General features: G+C 46.1%; 2 protein-coding genes across 9 annotated transcripts; one reads left to right on the top strand and one right to left on the bottom strand.

Moving 5' to 3' along the window:
• Window positions 1–578: 578 nt before the first annotated feature.
• On the bottom strand, window positions 579–10738 carry zgc:162171 (uncharacterized protein LOC565931 homolog). Of its 8 annotated transcripts, XM_041069031.2 has the most exons (5): window positions 8778–9926; window positions 6924–7054; window positions 5916–6065; window positions 5580–5678; window positions 579–2220 (listed from the first exon to the last, which is right to left on the bottom strand). In XM_041069031.2, the coding sequence occupies exons 1-5, from the start codon at window positions 8968–8970 to the stop codon at window positions 2023–2025; spliced, it is 771 nt and encodes a 256-aa protein (XP_040924965.1). In that variant the 5' UTR covers window positions 8971–9926; the 3' UTR covers window positions 579–2022. The 8 variants fall into 8 exon arrangements, with proteins under 8 accessions (XP_040924965.1, XP_055362996.1, XP_055362995.1 ...); XM_055507021.1 differs by lacking the exons at window positions 579–2220; window positions 8778–9926 and adding an exon at window positions 10599–10738 and having other exon boundaries at window positions 5313–5678; window positions 5822–6065; XM_055507020.1 differs by lacking the exons at window positions 579–2220; window positions 8778–9926 and adding an exon at window positions 10462–10595 and having other exon boundaries at window positions 5313–5678; window positions 5822–6065.
• On the top strand, window positions 10727–19449 carry rab39bb (RAB39B, member RAS oncogene family b). The gene is made up of 4 exons (XM_029138204.3): window positions 10727–10867; window positions 12412–12657; window positions 14611–14791; window positions 15606–19449. The coding sequence occupies exons 2-4, from the start codon at window positions 12443–12445 to the stop codon at window positions 15849–15851; spliced, it is 642 nt and encodes a 213-aa protein (XP_028994037.1). The 5' UTR covers window positions 10727–10867; window positions 12412–12442; the 3' UTR covers window positions 15852–19449.
• Window positions 19450–19582: the final 133 nt, after the last annotated feature.

Here is a 19582-nt window from a genome sequence, read left to right as displayed (position 1 = left end):
TATCGTTTCTTGTGTTCTGTATGCAGCGTGCCGTCATGGCTGCCATTCAATGCACCCTATTACCCCTTTGTCTGTTGATTCAGTTCGAGAGGGGGAGAAGGCCACGGTTATTCTCTGTGAGGAGATCTGAGAAGATGGGACCGTGGGTCAATATCAGCAGTAAAGCTACTGTAAGCTACGCACCAAACATCCTAATAGAACAGCTTCTATGAGGATTTCTGTACAATGTCAGGAGGAACAAGGTTTAGATTAATTTAAAACTGCATGAATCAAGAACTGACTTGCTGATAAAAGCTGCATCAGGATTTCTTCTTTAATCCTACACATGATGGTGCGTGGATATACACACATGCAACATTGCAGGCTAAAATATTCCGCGCGGCTCTCTGCCTGCTCTGGATTCCTTCACATCATCCATCTCGCTTCTCAGAGATACGAGGCTGCTGAATTATGAGACTGATAACATTTAATTGGTTCAGTTAGGATGCGTCTGCAGACCATTCGTGCAGACTGCGAGGTGACTCATCGTTCATCTCACACTTTGTTCATTCAACGGCAGATGGAGACAGCACTGAGAGTCAGAGAGCACTGCTTACAGGTTTATTGTCAAATCCATGGAGAATAAGATGATGGGACAGAAAGGTGCAGCAAGTCACTAACAAGTTAAACTCTAAGCATGTGTTAAACCACCACACAGTGTTTTACTTCATTCTTTTGGTTTGATGTCTTGGTTTATCAGCTGATTTAGGCTTAAAATCTCAGGCTCAACCTCTGGACAGCAGGTCATAGCAAACAGCAGAAAAGTTACGCGCACATCAACACGGAGCTAAACAGAGCGCAAATCTTTTACTCACGAGGAACCCACTTTGGTGCAGTTTATTGCTAGTTTTTTAAGCATACCAGCCTAGAGATAGTCATCATCAAAGACATACTTCTTTTTTGGCACGTAGTTTAAACCAAGGCTGCACAATTTGTTTCTTTGTTTAACCCTGTAAAGCCCAAACCGTTAAATCGTTGAAAGAAAATTTTAATTCTTTGAAACTGGAGCCTTTATTGGTCATATCACATATGTCACATCAGGTCGCAATGCTTAAACATTTCTCGAAAGAAAAACCAACACCAGCGGAACTGGCAGTGAGGAAGAGTGACATTCTCTGTCTGATTTCCCATGTTGGGAAGTGATCCATGCCGTCCCTCATCACGTCAGTGGGCATCACAGTGGATTTCCTTCTGCGTGGGGGCAACATGGGTCAAATGCACCAAATATAGTACCATCTTTGGGATCTGATGTTGTGCAACATGTATAGAAGGTCCACTCCTCCCATGAACCTGTGTCATATGTGTGTGCGTGTGTGTGTATTTAATATGATTCTAATTATTGCGAAATATTACTGTTTATTTTTTAATGCCTGGTAACTGAACTATTGCTACTCCGCTTTACTGAACCTTACAGCTCTGATCTCAGGAATGTCACTTTGCCTTTGAGTTTGTCCTTTAGTTTTTACTCGTTTATTCAATACCTTTAATTGCAGAAATATGCAAATCTGACAATCCACTTAAAACTGCACGTCCAGCTGTGTTGAACTCACTCACATTTGTCGCCATTTTGGTGGCGATGTTCTGCCGTAAGTGCTCTGGCTCCTAACCAGAAGGGTGACTCACTGCAAAAGCCTTTATTGGCTTGGTCACTTTCCAAACTGAATTTCCATCTTCACTGAAAAGTGTGGAACTAAAGTAAACTGAAACAGTGTATAACGTCTAGCACATAAAATGCAACATCCACCTTCTGTATGTGCTACAGAAATAAAAAATAAATATCTGTAGCAAAGCCTCACATGCCGGCTGACGCCTCACAGGTGAGACAAGTCACGCATCATATCAAAGTCTCCAGGGAATAGAAGCAATTCACAGGTACGGGAATGTCATTTTGTACCTGTGAAGACGAGGCGCTATTGTGTGAGACTTGCCAGCGAGCGTGTCAGCAAGCGATACTCTGACCCGCTGGGACGGCAGCCGGTGGCTTCACACTAACCCAACCAAGGCTTCGGACTCGGCGCCGACGGCGATGGGCTGGCAGCAGCCGATGCAGACGTATCGGAGGACCCACAGGTAGATGCTGGCGGACAGGACCACGGACAGGCCCAGCAGCAGCAGGCTGACGAGGGACTGCAGGTTCAGCAGCATGATGACGGGGCTGTGGGTGGAGCCATCGGCCTGTTTCTGGGCTGCCAAAGAAAACACACACACACATCAGACGCTTCACTTTAGGCTTGGAAATCTGGCATAAATTGATTATTTATTGCAGTATGTGAAGGAGGGACCCGTGGGAAACTGAGCTACGTACTGACCAGCAGACACGCTGAAATAATTCATGGGCTGCTTTCCTCTTTACTTTTTCAACCTACTTATCATTCTTAGGAAGGTCAGGGAAGGGAAAAGATGCAGCATTTGTTTTTAGTTTTGTTCATGCCTAATAATAATCCCAATGAGAATGTTTATCACTGATTGGGAGGCTGAAGTACTTAATTGATAGATGATTAGAGTTAAAGAGGTTCCTGCTGGGTGTCTATTAATGAAGGCTGCACTAGGAGGCACTTACCTGTGCTAACATGAAGAATGAGCAGCAGAGCGATGGGGAGTCTAATGGCAGCAGCCATTTTTCTGGTGCACTGAAATTGCTATGAACAAGGAATACACAGGAAATTAAACTGATCATTTTACCTGAGCCATTAAACAAAGACAAACAGAAAATTCACATCAGATGTGTTTTAAATATATTTCATGGTTTGAGCCAATAACTCAATTTGCTGAGTGTTTAAATGGTCTTCAAACCACAAAGACAGTGAAATAATATGAACACAATTAAATCAAGCTACATGTTTAAATTACATGAACACATTTATTTAACACACACATTATTTGAACATTTAACTAACATGAAGAGTTTTAAAATTTTGACAAAATGTATTTGAAAAGGTAAACAAAAATGCAGCAACATTAAAGTTCAACTATAAACACTCTGACTTGAAATTTGCTTCATGTGAACAAGCTCAGGTATGAAATTATGAAAAGCCGGAAAACCTAGAAAAGAATGTGAGTGTAACTGAACCATGTCAAGTGTAAAACAAAACAAACAATTGATGGAGGAACAAGATGAGTGTCAAAAGAATGCAGAAAGTGGAAGACAGGTGTGTAAAGAAAGCAATGATGCGTTACTTCTTTGGTTCAAACTCACAGTACAAAATGTGAGGTGTCCTTTTTTCTGCCATCAAAACCCCATTTATCCGTTTCATCTCCGGAGGACTGAAGAAAACCAAAGCAGTGCAGCGAGAGCGTCTGCAGCCAGCGTCTACAAAGCCCACAAACGCGTCCCTGTGTCAGAGAATCAGCAGCGACGTCTGTTATTAAAGCAGAAATAGAAGAAGACTCCCCCTCTTTCATCCAGTCTTGTTCCTTCCTCCTTCAGTCAATTTGGACCAACGCTGCTGTGCAGCCGGTGATAATGATAATGGGAAGCACCATAGAAACAGGTGGGATGTGACAGAGAGAGAGAGCGCAAGGAGAGATGAAAAGCCAGAGAGGAACGGAGGGTCTCTCCAGAAATAGAAGGCATGAGGTCGAGAAGAGAGAAAGTTCTTTAAAGGGAGGAAGGAAGATCTGACAGCCCAGAAATAGATAAATAACACGGAGACTGGATCAAAACATAAAAACACCATCTCCCTTCATTTAGCTGTGCACATGCTGCAGCTCTGGGGGGATAAAATCACAGCTTATTGCTCCATCTAGTGGATCAAAGCAAAATCAGTAGCAGCGCATCTGAAACTCTGACTACACACAAACACACAGCTGCACAAACCACAGAAGAAAATGAGCCTCTTTGTGTTTGTTTGAATACGTAAATAACTACAGGTTCAGCAGCTCGTGTTTTATCAGCATTTGTATTTTGGAACCCTGACTCGTTTGTCTCCTGCTGAGCTCGGACTGAAAGAAGAAGAAGGGTGATGAGAAAGAACACACTTCACTCAGAGAGGAGAGGGTTACACAGGCCGCCGTTAATGGATACATTCACAAGAGTGAGTGGGAAATTATAGGGCGGCGAGAAAAACAGCATCCAGAGAAGAAATGAGCTGAAATCACACGCACACGCACACACACACACACACACACACACACACACACACACACACACACACACACACACACACACACACACACACACAGCTGGCAGACACTGGAAGCAAAATCCCGATCACCGTACTGAAAGAAATGAAAATGAAGATGGAAGAATAGAAAATCATTGTTATTGTATTTTTTGTTGTTCTTGAACAATAATAAATGATAAATACAGAATGACTCACTGAATACACTCCACTTAACGGAAACGATGTTTGAGCCATTAAAACCAAATGGGAAAAAAAGTCTGGTAGAAGGCACGACATGTCTTTAAAAAGTGTCGGCGTGACATTAAAGAAGCTTGTCCTGACTTCCAGTATTTGCCCTTATTTCCATGATAATGCTGATGGTGTGGGTAATGGCCCAGGCTGCCAGTTCCTGCCTCCGCCTGGAGCACACCTCAGCACCCGTCGTATTGCTCTCTTTGAGTGTCCTGATCTCCACATTTCTCTCCGTTGTCATGGATGCTGTTGCTGTTGCTAGTGAGAGATCAGACCTAATGCTGCCCCTGTAGCTCTGTGGACATGTCGTGTAATTAATTGTCAGGGGAATCCTTGTACTGAATTTTATAGGCCGTTACTTTACAGAATGTACCATAAATGTCATATAGTAAAGTGTAGTGAGGGAAGACTTCTGAAATCTGCAACAACGGCCATTGTCATTAATCGCTGGTATATATAGTCCAGAATGTTTCTGTATGTAAATCTACATAAATAGGACCAGTCCAGCCCAATACATCCTTGTCGGGGCCTTCCTGTGTTATTCAGTCATAGCATGTTTCATTTATCACGTGAACTCTTGAGGTGTGTTAAAACTGGAGATAGCTGTGAACAGAACATGGAAAAGTGGCTCCATGGCGCCTCTAGTGGCCAGGAACGTGAAACGGCACCTTCAAGACTCAGCTGATCTGTAACTGAGCACAGGCCATTACCTAAATGCCAGTCCCTGAGCGAGACAGCGAGATAGATATAGATAAGTCACGTGATAGCACAGGAAGCTATTATCAGCTTAACATGAATGCAAAGCCTCAACGTCTCAGCAGGAAACTGTACTGGCTGTGCAGCTCGTTTACACGATCATTAAACGCAGCTCCCGAACCAACAAACAAATCGTCGACTACACAACTGATGGCAGACATCTGACGTGTAAGTAGTATTTTTATTCAACAGATGTGTTTTTGCCCAAATTCAAAGCAGAACATCTAGTATCTGTTCAGCCCGAAAACCACACTCCACGAGACACATGGAAAAGTGCGCTTGTATCAATGAAAAGCAATTCTCCGCGTCCTAAAACCGTAACGGCTGGTCTCCGGCTCCTCCTCAGGGGCCGTCTCCGGGCCCGAGGCTGGCGCAGGCCGAGCAGCCGCCGCGCCTGGCGCCGTAGCCGAGGCGCGGCAGCACCACAACGCCGCCCTCCTCCTCGGGCCTCGCGGACGCTCGCTCCTCCTCCGCAGACATGACGGTCTCCACCAGACGCGTGACGGCGGCGTCGATGTTGGTGTCGTCCTGCGGAGACAGGACAAGGCCCCGAGGCCGGTGAGGGACACGCCGGGAGCGAGTGTCAATCTGTTGGTGGGAAACGGCGGCCACGAGCTGAACTGGAATATAAACCACAGCATCGCAGTGTGTGAAACTGGCTGAAAGGGAACCTGTGAAAACACTGGAGTTCGCTTCGAGGGGAAATGAGAGACGGTCACAGATGAGTGTCCACACAGCGACGGATCGGTCAGAGCCACGTCTTACTTTGGCAGAGGTTTCGTACCAGCCTACGAAGCCGTAGTCGTTGCAGAAGCTCTCCAGTTTGGGCAGTTTGGGGCACAAACCGTGACGCCGCTGGTCGCACTTATTAGCCAGCAGCACCGCTGGAACCGGCGTCCCGTTGCCGAGGGCGACCTGGTGGAGCCGGAAAGACTTTTAGGAGGAGATGTGGGGACGAAATTCACATTTATTCCACTGCCCTGCTGAATCTGACTTCTGTGACAAATCATAGCAGGAAACAACTAATGTTTGATTTTTCTTTGTATGTTGCAGTCTATGTGACAAACATACAAAGGAAGCGACTGCGGTTTCATCCACTCGGGTCTGATTCTGCAGACTGCAGGAGACACGGGCCCATCCACTGTGAAGCATGATCAAAGCCAAGGCTGATGAATAAGGCCTCGTCCTCGTCCTGACGAGTTTCAGCCTCCCACTCAGTGCGGCGGCTAATCATTTCACGTTTGCGTCATATTTATTCAATTCTAAAGCTGGGGAATTCAAAAACATTCATCCGAACACACAGTAAACTGTCTGCGTGACCCTGAAGTACCAAACCATTTGTTTCCATCGTTGAAATCTGCCTTTCACGTCCGTAAAGTGAAACCGTGACTGTAGAAAGTGCTGGAGGAGGAAACGCATCCGCAGAATCAAACCCACAAGCACCAATGGCTTGTGCCGCGTTCTCAGGTCCTCTGCGTTTGCGTGAGTCGTCAATTAGCTGCTAATCTGACTTGATATGTACTCCGCAGCACAGGTCCACACATCGCCCCCCCTACGTCAGCTGGACCGAGGACCGGGAGCAGCAGCAGCTGACCCGTTTGAAGTCCCGGAGCCCGGGGTTCCAGCGCGTGTGTGAACAGGGCCGTTGCGTGTCACAACAAAGGCGAAGAAGAGCCCAGCGCTTTATGTGTTCACATGACCCAGCTGTGCTTTTTGTGTCTGACTCTAACTGCACATCTGTCTCTTCCACCCCCCCCCCCGCAGCAGCGCTACCTTTGAGTCCAGGTCTCCTTTCCACTTGAGCACGGCCTGAAACGTGGACAGCCTGGTCATGTCGAAGACGACGAGGGCGCCCACAGCCTCCCTGTAGTAAACGCGGGTCATGTTGCCATAGCGCTCTTGTCCTGTTCAGAGGGAAGACGACAGGTTGAACCTTTGTTGGTGTTGCTGCTGCCACAGACTGTAGCATCACAGGAAAGAGGGAAGTGAGTTCAACCATTTAGGAGCTTCAGAGATTTAGAAGTCACATGTTGTCAATTCGTGGTTGAGCTTATCTTCGACTTCCTACTATACAGCTGCATTAAAACCTGAAGCGATCACAGACAGAGCGAACTACTGACACGGGATGACGAGATGTTCTGTTCAGACGTCAACACCAGTTAATTAGAGCGTTACAAAACACTGACACAAGCGTCCCTTTCCCTGAAATCTAAACCCGAGGAGCTGGATTCTCTTTTCAAGCGAGTTTTTATCATTTAAAGCCCAAGGAGATTTACATTGCTGCTTCCTCGTGATCAACTGTGAAACACTGTGAGGCTCATAAACGAAGGTATGGACTGACAATATGCTGAGAGCAACAGCGTTGCATGAAATGCGAGCGTGTGTGTGTAGAGTCATTGTCTCTGCATGTGAGGGAGTGTTTGTGTGTGTGTGTGTGTGTGAGTGTGTGTACACATGAATAAGTCCCTATCCTGGAAGCTAACTTCCTCCACATGATCCCAATATGCGGTTGGATCAGCAAATAAGCATCTCTCTCTCTCTCTCTCACACACACACACACACACACACACACACACACACACACACACACACACACACACACACACACACACACACACACACACACACACACACACACACACACACACACACACGTCAACAGCTGATACAACAAAACAATAAAAATCTTCATCAGCCTGAGGCCAAAGGTCAATCATCATCCTCATCCTCAACAAACCCCTCTGTTTGCTTTAGATCACACTGAAGCGACACATTTACCTCATCGTTTTAGGATGTTTGATCTGCATTTATTACCTGTGTTAATGATGATATGATATAATTCACTTAAGGACCGCTGATGGACTCCCTTCAACACACACGGATAATCAGCCACCTGTAGTGTTGTGAGCTAGACCCAGTGACCCAGTTGTAAAGCCAGCGTGAGCTATCCACTGTCTCCAGTGTCTCCAGTATGAAGTCATGACTGGTTATTTTCTAAACTCTGTGCGACGGTCGGCCAACTTTATGTAAATGGTGGATCTTATCTGCTATTGTGCTGCTCAACAGCCATTTACTCGGCGCCGCAGATAGAAATGTGCGTTGATGTGCATTCGAGGAAGTGAAAACAACCAATAATCATGACAGAATTAACACGAGGACGCGTTTTCAGGCGATCGCTTCTTATCTCATACAGCGTCACGGTCGGATGCATGACCAACAAATAAGAAAGCACAGGTCACTTTGCATCTTAGCTGCACTCAACCTGAATAGATTTATATAGTTATACATGGAAAAACTTGAATAAAAACTTTAAACTATGACTTCCACCATTGCCGATGCTGTGGGACCTCAGAGATCACTGGACACAAGCACTTCCCTATAAACCCATACTGTTGCTGTCGTTACAGAACATGTCTCCATAATAGCTGTTTAAAGCATTGCTTCACCGTGTAGTCGTAAAAGCAGTGAAGTTCAAAGTGACAGTTTTGTGGCATGAGTTTAGTATTTGCCTATGCAAACAAAGTGTGAATAACACACAGCCCTCGGCCATCAAATATTTTTTCAGCTTCGCCGCAGCCGGGACGTTTAAAGGGCGCAGTAACTGCGCGCAACGACACTTTTACGCACCGGCGATGTCCCACAGCTGCAGACGCACCACTGTCTTGTGATCCCAGTTAAGCACTTTGAGGGCGAAGTCCACGCCGATGGTGGCCCGGTAGTGCTGCGAGAAGACTTGGTGCACGTAGCGCTTTATGATGGACGTTTTCCCGACTCCGAGGTCGCCGATGACTAAAACTTTGAGCAGGCGCTCCTGTTGCATCACTGTCGCCACTGCTCCGATCGAGAGCGCGCGTCGAACTGCGAGGTCTCCAATAATGGATTCGGCATGGAATTAAAAAAAAAAGAAGTGCACAATGCGCAAAGTTTGTAGTTATGAAGTCATATGGAGTCACTTGGAACTGTTGGTGCTGCAGGAAAAGAAGAGCTAATTCTGTCACCGACGAAGTAATTAAAGACACGGCACAAAAAAAAACATTTGAAATAAGCAATTTAAATAAAAAAGTACTCTAAAAGTTACTTAAGGCTCGTTGTAGAATACTGTTCAAAAAGCCACAAGTGAGTCGCACAGACGCAGAACAAGCGCACAGGAACAACGATCAAGTTGTCGCGGTATCTTTGTTTGAGTGACTCAGCTCTGAGCAAAACCTCCCGTCGCTAACAGACAACTGTGAAAAGGAGGAAGGCAGGTCTGCGTCACTGCCAAGTCACAGTAGAGAAAAAAAAAACACACACGAGATACAGTTTAGCCCGAGGTGTGTGCGCGCATCGCCTCCTGACGCCTGTTCCGCTTCAGCTGCGCCCTCAGACAAGAACCTGAAGCCTGTCAGTGGGTCCACGCGTGGAGGGCGGAGGACGCCACCGTGTGTGCGCGTGCGGATTTGCCGTTTTATTAGGAACACCTGCGTTTAATGAAGTGGGTCAGGTGACTGCAAGCGCGCAACATGGCGTTGGTTGTTACTGGACACAATGTAAAGTGTCTCCATCCATCCATTTTCTACCGCTTGGTCCCATGTGGGGTCTCGGGGGCTGGAGCCTATCTACGGGCGAGAGGCGGGCTGCACCCTGAACAGGTCGCCAGGCCATTGCATAAAGTGTAACCCTGTGCTTCAAATATAATCTCACCAGTAAGAAAAAAATCGGTCTTTACTTCAAAATAAAAAAAAAATCATTAAATTACATTAAGTTATGGTCTACTTAAACAAGTCAACCTCTTAAACTTACCTTACTTCACCAAATACCCTATTGACTAATGTTTAAAGTTGGCCATCATATACGCAGACACATACAAAGTGTCGTCTGTGTTTGTAAAAACCTACAACTCCTATAGTGCAACGCGTCCACTTCCGGGCTTGCGCAGTGATACGTATACGCATGAGCTGCAGCTCCCCTCTTGTTGCCATAAGTGACTGTGCACAGTGTGCAGCATGACTTTGGTTGAAATACCATAATACTACTACTACCGGTACTACTACGACTATAAATAACAATAAAAATGATCCCACCTAGCGTTTCTTCATAGAGCACGAGCTCGCTTGGCTGCACGTGTCGTTTTTGATAATTACGTTATTGCCTATGGTGTCTCAATGGCTCGACCTTATTCTGCAACCAGCTTGTTTGCGCCTCACCACGGTCCTTTACGGTAGTGGTACTGATGCGGGATGAGTCAGGCTATATGATGCTGCTGCTGCTACTGCTGCCATTTCATCAGCAGCCAAAACCTACAAACACGCAGTAAGCGCAGAAATGCTACCTGGGGATTCCCCTCTGACAGCCAGCAGCCCGCCGTGGTAGTATTCTCACTTCGCTGCGTCCAAAGAGGGAACCGACCCCGTGACACGCTCTGTTCGCGTCGCCGGCTCAAAGCGCAAGATCCGGTTTTAATCGCACCTGCTCTGGGTGCGCTCGTCCTCGGCTCGCGATCGGGCCCGAGTCAAACAAGGGAATCGCCAGGCCCGCTCGCCCCCTGCCGCCGCCGTCGGGCCCGGACGCAGGCATCCGCTTCTGCAGCCTCCCTCGCCGCTACGGCCGTGCTCTCGGCGTCCCGAGGATCGATCCAGACCGACCAGGCGGTGCCATGGAGCCCACACTCGCCTGGTCCTGAGCGGCGTAGGACGAGCGACCAGCCGGGCCTAAAGTGGGCTTCACTTCCTCTGCAAGTACGTTATTACAGCCCGTTTGTGTCGCGTTGCCTGGTTTGAGGCGCTTCAGAAACAGCCTGTGCTCCTGTCGTGTTAAAGGCGATGTGTGATTTTATGATGTCTGTCCATCTACATTTAGACACGTTTCTGCAAACTCTGAAACAACATCCTTTATTTTACCACAGTAAAGACTTTAATGTGTGCGTGTAACGTCTGGCCACTTTGCAAAATCGCAGCGATCGGCTACTACAGGAAAACAAAGTCCAGTCAGAACAGCCTCCGTGAATAAAAACGACGGGTCGATGAGATGCGACAGGTTTTAAAAGGCGCATCCGTTCTTTTGACGCTGAACGCGATGCGCTGCGTGCGTCGTGAGACGAACCTCCAGACGAGAGGCCACACGGCTGCCGTTCACCGGGGAATTCAGCCTCTAATGTTCAACCCGGGAGACAGCAGGGGGTGATGGGAGGCGTCATGCGGCGTCCACGGCCACACGTAGAAACTACGAACGTCTGCTACGTCATCATTTAACGCCAATTTCCCCTGGAATTGCATCAATGGGGAGAATTCAAAACTACGACTGTTTTTATTTATTTATTATTTCAGATCCAACAAACATAAGCGGAAATGAAAAATATTTACTTTAAAACACAATAAGTTAAACATGTACATGTAAACATATGTACATGCACCCTATTTGTACAGTATAAAACGGTATTTATTCTGAAATCCCAGGGAGAAGAAGTTGTATTTGTACTACAGTATAGCTACTATTCAGATGCTAAAGCCTCATATCAAAAAGAGCATTAGGCTGCAGCCACTAATCCAAGAACCAGGCTTATTAAAGCATCAACTGACGCCATCAAGTGACTAGAAAAGCATAAGAGGATTTTCCCTTATATCTCGTGGTTTTAATTGAATCACACTGAATACAGGGAGCCGGTTGTGTGTTGGGGCATGTGAAGCTTGGATTAGAACTGAGACACGCTACCTTACTACACTAGACTACACTGTGTACTGGACTGGGGCGCAGGAATAGTTGTTTTTATATATTGAATGTCCCCTGTGTCTTTTCATTCTACAGCTGCTCTTTAGGCGCTAATGTAGAGAGATGTCTTATATTTAATAGAGAAAAGCTCCGTCCAGTCAGACCAAGGAACAGATCACCTCATAAGACGACAAATGGGATGAAAGCCTTCTAGGATTCAGAGTGAGAGACAAGCAGCCATGGGAGGAAGACGAGTGAAGTCAGGTGCTCGGATGTGGATCAGGGCGATGATTACTCTCGTTTGACATTTATAGCAGTCAGCACGTGGTAGAGCGTTCTGGACTTGCTCCACTCTGTGCCAAAGCGAGTCAGAACCAGAGTCAGAACCATCTCATTATGAGTCCCTGTCCATATAAATGTGCAGCTAACAGCTACAGTAACATGTTGTAAAGGACGCGGCTTTTACATAAAGACAACAAGGAGCCAAACTATTAACAAACTACTTGAATTGTGTCGTCTCTCTTTCGCCCCCCCCCCCCCCCCCCCTCGCGCGCACGCCTGCGCCCGCGCGCAGCCAGAGCGCACGGACCGGGCGAAGCGCGGCCATGGAGGCGATATGGCTCTACCAGTTCCGGCTGATCGTCATCGGGGACTCGACCGTGGGCAAGTCGTGCCTGATCCGGCGGTTCACGGAGGGCCGCTTCGCGCAGGTGTCCGACCCCACCGTGGGCGTGGACTTCTTCTCGCGGCTCGTGGAGATCGAGCCGGGCAAGCGGATCAAGCTGCAGATCTGGGACACCGCGGGTCAGGAGCGCTTCAGGTGGGCTTTGTTACTGCACGTGCCAATTACGCGGCCCGCAGCCGCGTGGAGGAGGGTCAGTCCAGCTCGCAGCGGTCTCCATGCCCCGCATTTTTGCGTGGATCATTAGGCCCTGACCGCACACGGCTGAGATTATTTCCTGAGCTCCGCTCGCGCTGTGCTGTTACATAATTAATCCCCGCGTCCCCTCATTAGCTCTGCTCCACGTGTGTTACTGAGAGTAAAACATCAGCATCGGCAGCTGGTCAACAATCACTGATGTTTGGCCTTGAGCTGCTATTCACGCATCTGATGGAAGATTAGACCAGGCTGGTGTTTCCCAGTGATGATCTCTGAGCTCGTGGAGGCTCCACGGGCGCTCAGCAGCGCAGATGTTCACCACGGCCAAAGGAAATGGTGTGGTCAAATCATTTGGAACGCAGTCACTAGAGGAAAGATCCTAGAGCCTGAAGGGACGCATCTGAAATGTATTAGGGTGTTAGTGCATTGGTAGATGTGTTTAATAAAGGTTTTCATCTGGGCCTGTGTTATTGAGGACATTAAGAACAGAGCAGAACCTAACAACATCTTTATGAGGTCTGAAAACACAAACTACTACCTGAATCTGCCAGTAAGCACTGATAATTTAAATGAGCTGCTAAATGACCGGAGGCTGGAAGTCCACAAGCTTGTGTTCGATTAAAGCGGATGATTCAGCCTCAGACACAGACTTTGGCTTTGAGTCACAGAGAATCACAACTCAAACCTGCCAAGACGTGTAAAAAACATGGGCTGGAAACTATGGGATGTAAACGGACTCCATGCAATAAACGTGAACAAGAGACTGATTAGAGTCCAAAGTCCCGCTTTACTGCCACTACTGACCATGAGAGCAGTGAGTGGTTGGATGTACAGGTTACAGCAGGGTTTGTTGAGATGATTCAAAATGGCCGCCGACTTGTTGGCCTCTTGCTCTGCGGTTGCTGTCATACGCTGAGCTCGTTTCCTGCGTACGCAGCCTTTGCGTATGTAGCGTTGACGCTTTCACGCGCGTGGACAGGAGGGGACAGGTCTCACCTGTCAGCGTGATCGCTGTCTCCATGGCAACTGTCAACATGCCCCCTGGAGACCAAAGCACGGATCAGAATGTTTTTAATCCAAACTGTAAAACAAGAGGCCGCGATGAGGGGGAGGTCACAGCGTATGTCTGCGTCTGTTACAGCACCTCTTTAAAGTCAAGCACTCGCTTTGTTATCAGCGCTCTCAGTCCCATACATCATCGTCTGGTTAAATGTACTAACTGTATTCAAGCGCATTGCATGCAATGAATCACCTGCTGGTTCAGATGTTTTGGCACCTTCTCCTCATCTCTTAACTCGCTGTAAGTCATCTCCTCTTCCTCCCAGAGCGCAGCCTGTAATTTTCTCCTCCCTCTAATTTCTGCTGACATTCTCCCAGTGAGGAAGCTGAGGGAGGATACACGCTTTGTACGGCTCTCGCTGTGTGTTTGTGTGCACGCAGGGCGTCACATCCTGTCAAAACCTTGCAGCACGTCTCCCAGTGAGGCTGCAGCGATGAGTTATTTAAGCTCAAATGACTTCATTCTACTCCCAGAAAAGCTGGCATTAAAATTACTGTATTCAAAATCCATTCTTTATTGATGAATGCATTGTCCTAATTTATATTAAACAAACAAATAAACGTGATCACAAGGTGATTTCATGTTTTGCTTCTGCATCAAATCCCCAAAGGCAGTTTACTGCCACAGAGAAGACAACGAACCAGAAGAACAGGAGAAATGTAACATTTCATCGAATGAAAGAATTAGACAGTAGACGTGAATCCAACATGTAGGGATGTTTCGCATATCATGGCTCCAAACTAAACACAAACGGTGTGCTTTTATCTCCATAGTAACGTCACTGTGTTTTCGCCTAATTAAACTATTCCTCCATACTTTGATGCTCCCTGCAGATCCATCACCAGGGCTTACTACCGTAACTCCGTGGGGGGCCTCCTGCTGTTTGACATTACCAATCGCCGCTCCTTCCAAAACGTCCACGATTGGCTGGAGGAGGCTCGCAGCCACGTGCAGCCGCACAGCATCGTCTTCCTACTGGTCGGCCACAAGTGTGACCTGGAGGCCCAGCGGCAGGTGAGCACAGAGAGGCCGCGTGGTGCTGTTGCTAGGCGTAGTGTTTTAAATAGAGGCTTTTGTTCACATTCGGATCAGAAGCCAGTTTTCACTTCTCGTTTAAGTCCCTCGTGACAAGAAGCAAAAATATCCCCCAAGAAAAATTAGACACTTCAAAAGACTGCACAACGCTGTCTACAATCCAAGCTGCTTATCTGGCAACATCCAAACAAATGTAAGCTGTACAGATGCTTCAGAGTTTTGATTTAGTCTGATGGGGTTCGGTAGTGAGGATTTTTATCTGTGTCTGGGCCAAGGCTCCATAATAACAGCAAAAATTACATGTAACTGCAACAAGAGTGAGTAAAAATGAGATTGCTATATCAGCAGCTAACGACAGAGTAGAACTGGAACCAGTCAAGACAGAGATCTGCATTCTTCTGCGTCTTACATAGATTTATATCCATTATGAGCTCACAGCAGGAAGTCTATTCATGATTTGGCCCCGTAATTATATAATGTTGCAGTGTTGACATAAGCAGGTGAAATCTGATGCTGAACCGGCTACGTGGCTGCTAGCGCTGTAGCATTCCTGCTTAAAAGCCTTTCCCGCTGCTGGAACACGTCCAGGAATCAGCTGACGACAGCCGAGATGTACATTCGCTCCTCCGCGTGGTTGCAGACGCAATCAGAAACAAGACCAGCAGTCGCTTCATAATGTGGGGCCACTAAATGATCTGAAATGGTTAAGACAGGAAGGAGCATGGTGGAATGTATGCTCCATCTGCGATCCATGTGCTTCTATATATTTACCGTCATTCATGTGATCCTGCAGGTGAGCCGCCAGGAGGCAGAGAAGCTGGCGGGTGCGTACGGCATGCGCTACGTCGAGACGTCGGCCCGCGACGCCATCAACGTGGAGCACGCCTTCACCGAGCTCACCAGGGACATCTTCGCCCTGGTGCGGTCTGGCGACATCACGATCCAGGAGGGCTGGGAGGGCGTGAAGAGCGGCTTCGTGCCCAACGTGGTCCACTCCTCGGAAGAGGTGACCAAGAGCGACCGCCGCTGCCTTTGTTGATCGGGAAGGAGCCGTGGACAGGAGGGAATGGAGGATCCGGAGTGGACTGGCTGACAGACTGTCGGCCCTCGGACTTGAACTGCTGGCGGCCCTCTGTTCTGCAGACGAGGGGGTTGGAGGCTGGGGGAACGCCCTACACCTTGAGTGTGGTTGGATGGCTGACGAGTTGCACCCATTTCCTGGAGGGGAACAATCCCAGGTACTAGGACGGCTCCCAGGGTTCAGTTCCTTTAGCTTTGTTTTGAGGAATCCTGCCTGTAAATCCCTCCCTGAAGTCTTAAAAGGCCTTAGAAAGAGGATCCATTTAGGCTCTTAGCTCCACTCATCCCTCTCCTCTTCTTCGCATACTTCTGAATCTTTTTCTCTCCTCCAATATGCAATTCCATAACACAATCACTAACACCTGGACAAATCACACTGACGTCCACGCTCCTCCTTGCACATACCATCCAAACAACCTTAGATTCAACATTCCTCATCAACAAGAGTCTTGTTTCTCTTGTTGTCTTGTGTAACGCCTTGCACTGCACTCCAGCATCAGAGCCCAGTGAGCGGTCCTAAAAGTTAAGTTCCACTATCCAAATCCCACAACAAGCAAAAGAAGCTCTCACCTGTCCTGTTTCTTATGGTTTCCTTGAGCTGGAAACGATGCCAAGTACATTTTGACTGAGATGGACCAAGACCTAGCTCAACCCCTCCTGTCTATCCTCAAATAGGTGGATTAATAGGACTGGAGCCAGAAAGTAGCCAGGTCCCTCCTGACTGTGGAACTTCACCTGAAGGATATGAAGGGTCCAAAAAAGCAGGAGAGGATCAGGTATTTCTTGACAACAAAGACAGACCAGAACACGCAGGCTGGATGAACGGACTCCACAGAGGCAGACATTCGTATGGACAGAACTGCACCACGACTGGATCAAGCCGACATGTTTCAGTTTGAGGGCACCAAACCAACCTGATACAGACACAAGGACACTACAAAGTTCAGCTCCGTTCTGTGGCTTACATGCTTTTTTTATGTGTGTGCATGTGTAGTACAACACCAGACGTGTTTTAGTTTATTAACTTCACCAGGTCCTTTAAACGCCAGCTTGGGAAATTCAATAATTAGACCTGCACTGATTCAGCAACTAAAGGGAAACGCTGGCTTTCATCACTGACTGGTCGCCTCCGATGCATAGATGGTGACCGTTTCTCAGACCAAGCCAAGGATGCAATGAATAACTACTTTTCAAAGCGATTAATCTGGTGATTACTTTGCTAATTAATGGGTTGTTTCATCCAAGAACAACCTTGGAACCACCGTCCCTGATACTAGGGAGCCCAGGTGCTGTCTTCAGCTGTGTTTTATTTTGCCTGACCGACGGTTAAAAGCTGGGATCAGCATGCTGAGTATTTTTACAAAATGATTAAAGTCAAAGTAGTTGCTGATTATTCTCTCGTGATGAGAATTAATCCAAATTAATTCAGTGGGAACATGTCGAGGTGCAGCCTGACATCATAATACTGTTAAAACATGGTTACATTCACCAATATTTACAAAGAAGAACCTACAGTAATGTAACGTTAACAATTAAATGTACTTTAGATCACCAACCTTTCTCCTACTTCTTTTAATAAGAAGATATGAACTTGCTACTTTTGACATAAGAGAGGTTCACTGACATGTCGTTACTTTAAGCTCTCATCTTGGAACCACTTAGTTTTAAATTTATTTCAATAAACCTTTTTATTTCCCAGAGGCCAGGGAGGAAACTCTTAAGTGCATTGCTTAATGCGGTTCGCCTTTTTTTTTACATAGTTCCAAAGACTTTGTTTGTGTTTAATTTTTACATGAATGTATCAGGTGAGAGACTTTACACCAAGGTGTTAGAAAAGGCGTTAATGAGAACCACTAATCAACACATATTATTCTCATTGGGAGGTTTGACAAAAGATGAGCTTGGAAAATTCTTAAATTATTAGTTCATTGCTTTGTACACAGCAATATTATTTACTGATGTGAGTAACATGCTGCCAGAAAGACCAGTCCTTCCTGTAAGTAAAGAACCCTGACAACCCCTGATGCCTTTGTGTTTTTGAAGCTTGACGTTTCATCCCACAACAGTCTGTTTTCCTTCCTCCGACTCGCTGCATCATCACCGGCGCTTTTAAACATTCCCCAGCGGCCGCCACGGAGCAGACGCTTCAGGAGAGTTTACGTCTGCGTTGGAGGGTGTGGATCCTTCATATTGTCACTTCAGCATTATGTCTTTATAAAATGTTGCAGACCGTTATATGTTGTTTGCTCACAATATATAATAATTAATAATTACAATAAAATATTTCTGCTTTTCTTTCTTGATTGACATATTCCATGGATATTTAGGTTTAATTCAGAAGCTAACGTTGATTTCAGCAAACCAGGACCAGTCAGTGTGTGAAATAAGCATCAAACAGTCAATGTCCCAATAGTTGCTAGTGGCTGTCAAAGCTCTGGTTATCAAAGTTATGGTGCAGAATTTCCAATAGCTCACGAGATAACTCTTGAAAAGGCCACTTTTGCAGCTGTCCGTTCCCTTTTCCATTTCTTTTTTTAACCAGAGTTTTACACATTCATAGTAGCTGAGAAAGCCTCAGGACCTGAAGGGATCAAGAGCGAGCGCTTTGAAGGGAGCCCCTCATGTGTTTGAATGTCTGACAACAAAGCAGCCTTCGCGCCGGTTTCCAGAGAAATGGACGAGGTGCTTTACAGGCTCTTTGGCAGTGTTGGGTTTCACACACTCACTAAAGAGTTTCTGTGAACACAGCAGCATCTTCACACAAGCTGACAGCAGTTTTCTGTTTAACACTGGCGTCACTTTGTTACAGATGTTCACATTTATAGTTTAAACCACCTGAAGTCCAAAGATGCATTTTATTGGTCTCCATTATTTGTTTGACTATGTATTTATTTTATATCCAAAATTAAGTCAGCTTTTCAAATTTAAGCTGGGAAACATCATAGACCTTTCAATTAAATGCATGCTTAATCTATATATTCTATTATTTTTCATTTTCATCTCATTCTTCTCAATATTTCTCATATAACAAAAGAACTGTATAAAAATTAAACGTTATCCAATGTCTGTCTTGACATTTTTTAAAAAACAAAGTCTGACATTTCTAAATAGGACTTGCATCCCAAGTTTCCCTAATTCAGAATTTCAGGAACACAAATTTCCAGTTTGACGTGTAATTTTTATCCTCATTGGCTCCTCAGTGACAAGGTAGAACAGATCGGCAGCACTTCAGCAGATTGCTCCTAATTCTCTGGTTTCCCACATCTTTAGACATCTGTTTGTGGTGGTACTAGAGGGCTGGTTCAGAAGACTTGAATGTGTCCAGGACAGTTTGATTCATTAGTTTTTAAATTCTTTAAACCACACATTTTTAAAAAAAATAATTTTTTTAGGTAATTTTTTTTTTACCAACAATTTTCTTAACCTTTACCTTTAATAATGTTGCACAGTTATTAGTTATTACTGTTTTTTTCTGTCTGTCTCTGTACCGTTATACTGCGGCTGAAATACAGGAATGTTCCCATTGTGAGATCAATAAAGTCATATCTTACATCATACTCTACATTCTTTGTGTAAATCATTACATAATTATGTGCATACTTATGTTTGTCTTAATGTGGTTATTGTGTTTATGTTTGTGTTATTGAAAATTATTTTTAAATAATCACAAATCGCTGCCTTGTCTGAGCA

Source organism: Betta splendens, chromosome 2, assembly GCF_900634795.4.
Source record: "Betta splendens chromosome 2, fBetSpl5.4, whole genome shotgun sequence".
NCBI lineage: Eukaryota > Metazoa > Chordata > Actinopteri > Anabantiformes > Osphronemidae > Betta > Betta splendens.
Note: the sequence above shows the minus strand (reverse complement) of the source record. Positions and strands in the feature narration are given on the sequence as shown.

Coding starts and splice junctions, on each gene's coding strand:
- zgc:162171 (XM_055507016.1), bottom strand. CDS start 8,970: ATGCAACAGGAGCGCCTGCTCAAAGTTTTAGTCATCGGCGACCTCGGA. Junction 7,055..8,777: donor GCAGCTGTGGGACATCGCCG/GTGCGTAAAAGT, acceptor CCCTCTGAACAG/GACAAGAGCGCTATGGCAAC. Junction 6,066..6,923: donor AAGGAGACCTGGACTCAAAG/GTAGCGCTGCTG, acceptor CGGCTCCACCAG/GTCGCCCTCGGCAACGGGAC.
- rab39bb (XM_029138204.3), top strand. CDS start 12,443: ATGGAGGCGATATGGCTCTACCAGTTCCGGCTGATCGTCATCGGGGAC. Junction 12,658..14,610: donor GCGGGTCAGGAGCGCTTCAG/GTGGGCTTTGTT, acceptor TGCTCCCTGCAG/ATCCATCACCAGGGCTTACT. Junction 14,792..15,605: donor ACCTGGAGGCCCAGCGGCAG/GTGAGCACAGAG, acceptor GTGATCCTGCAG/GTGAGCCGCCAGGAGGCAGA.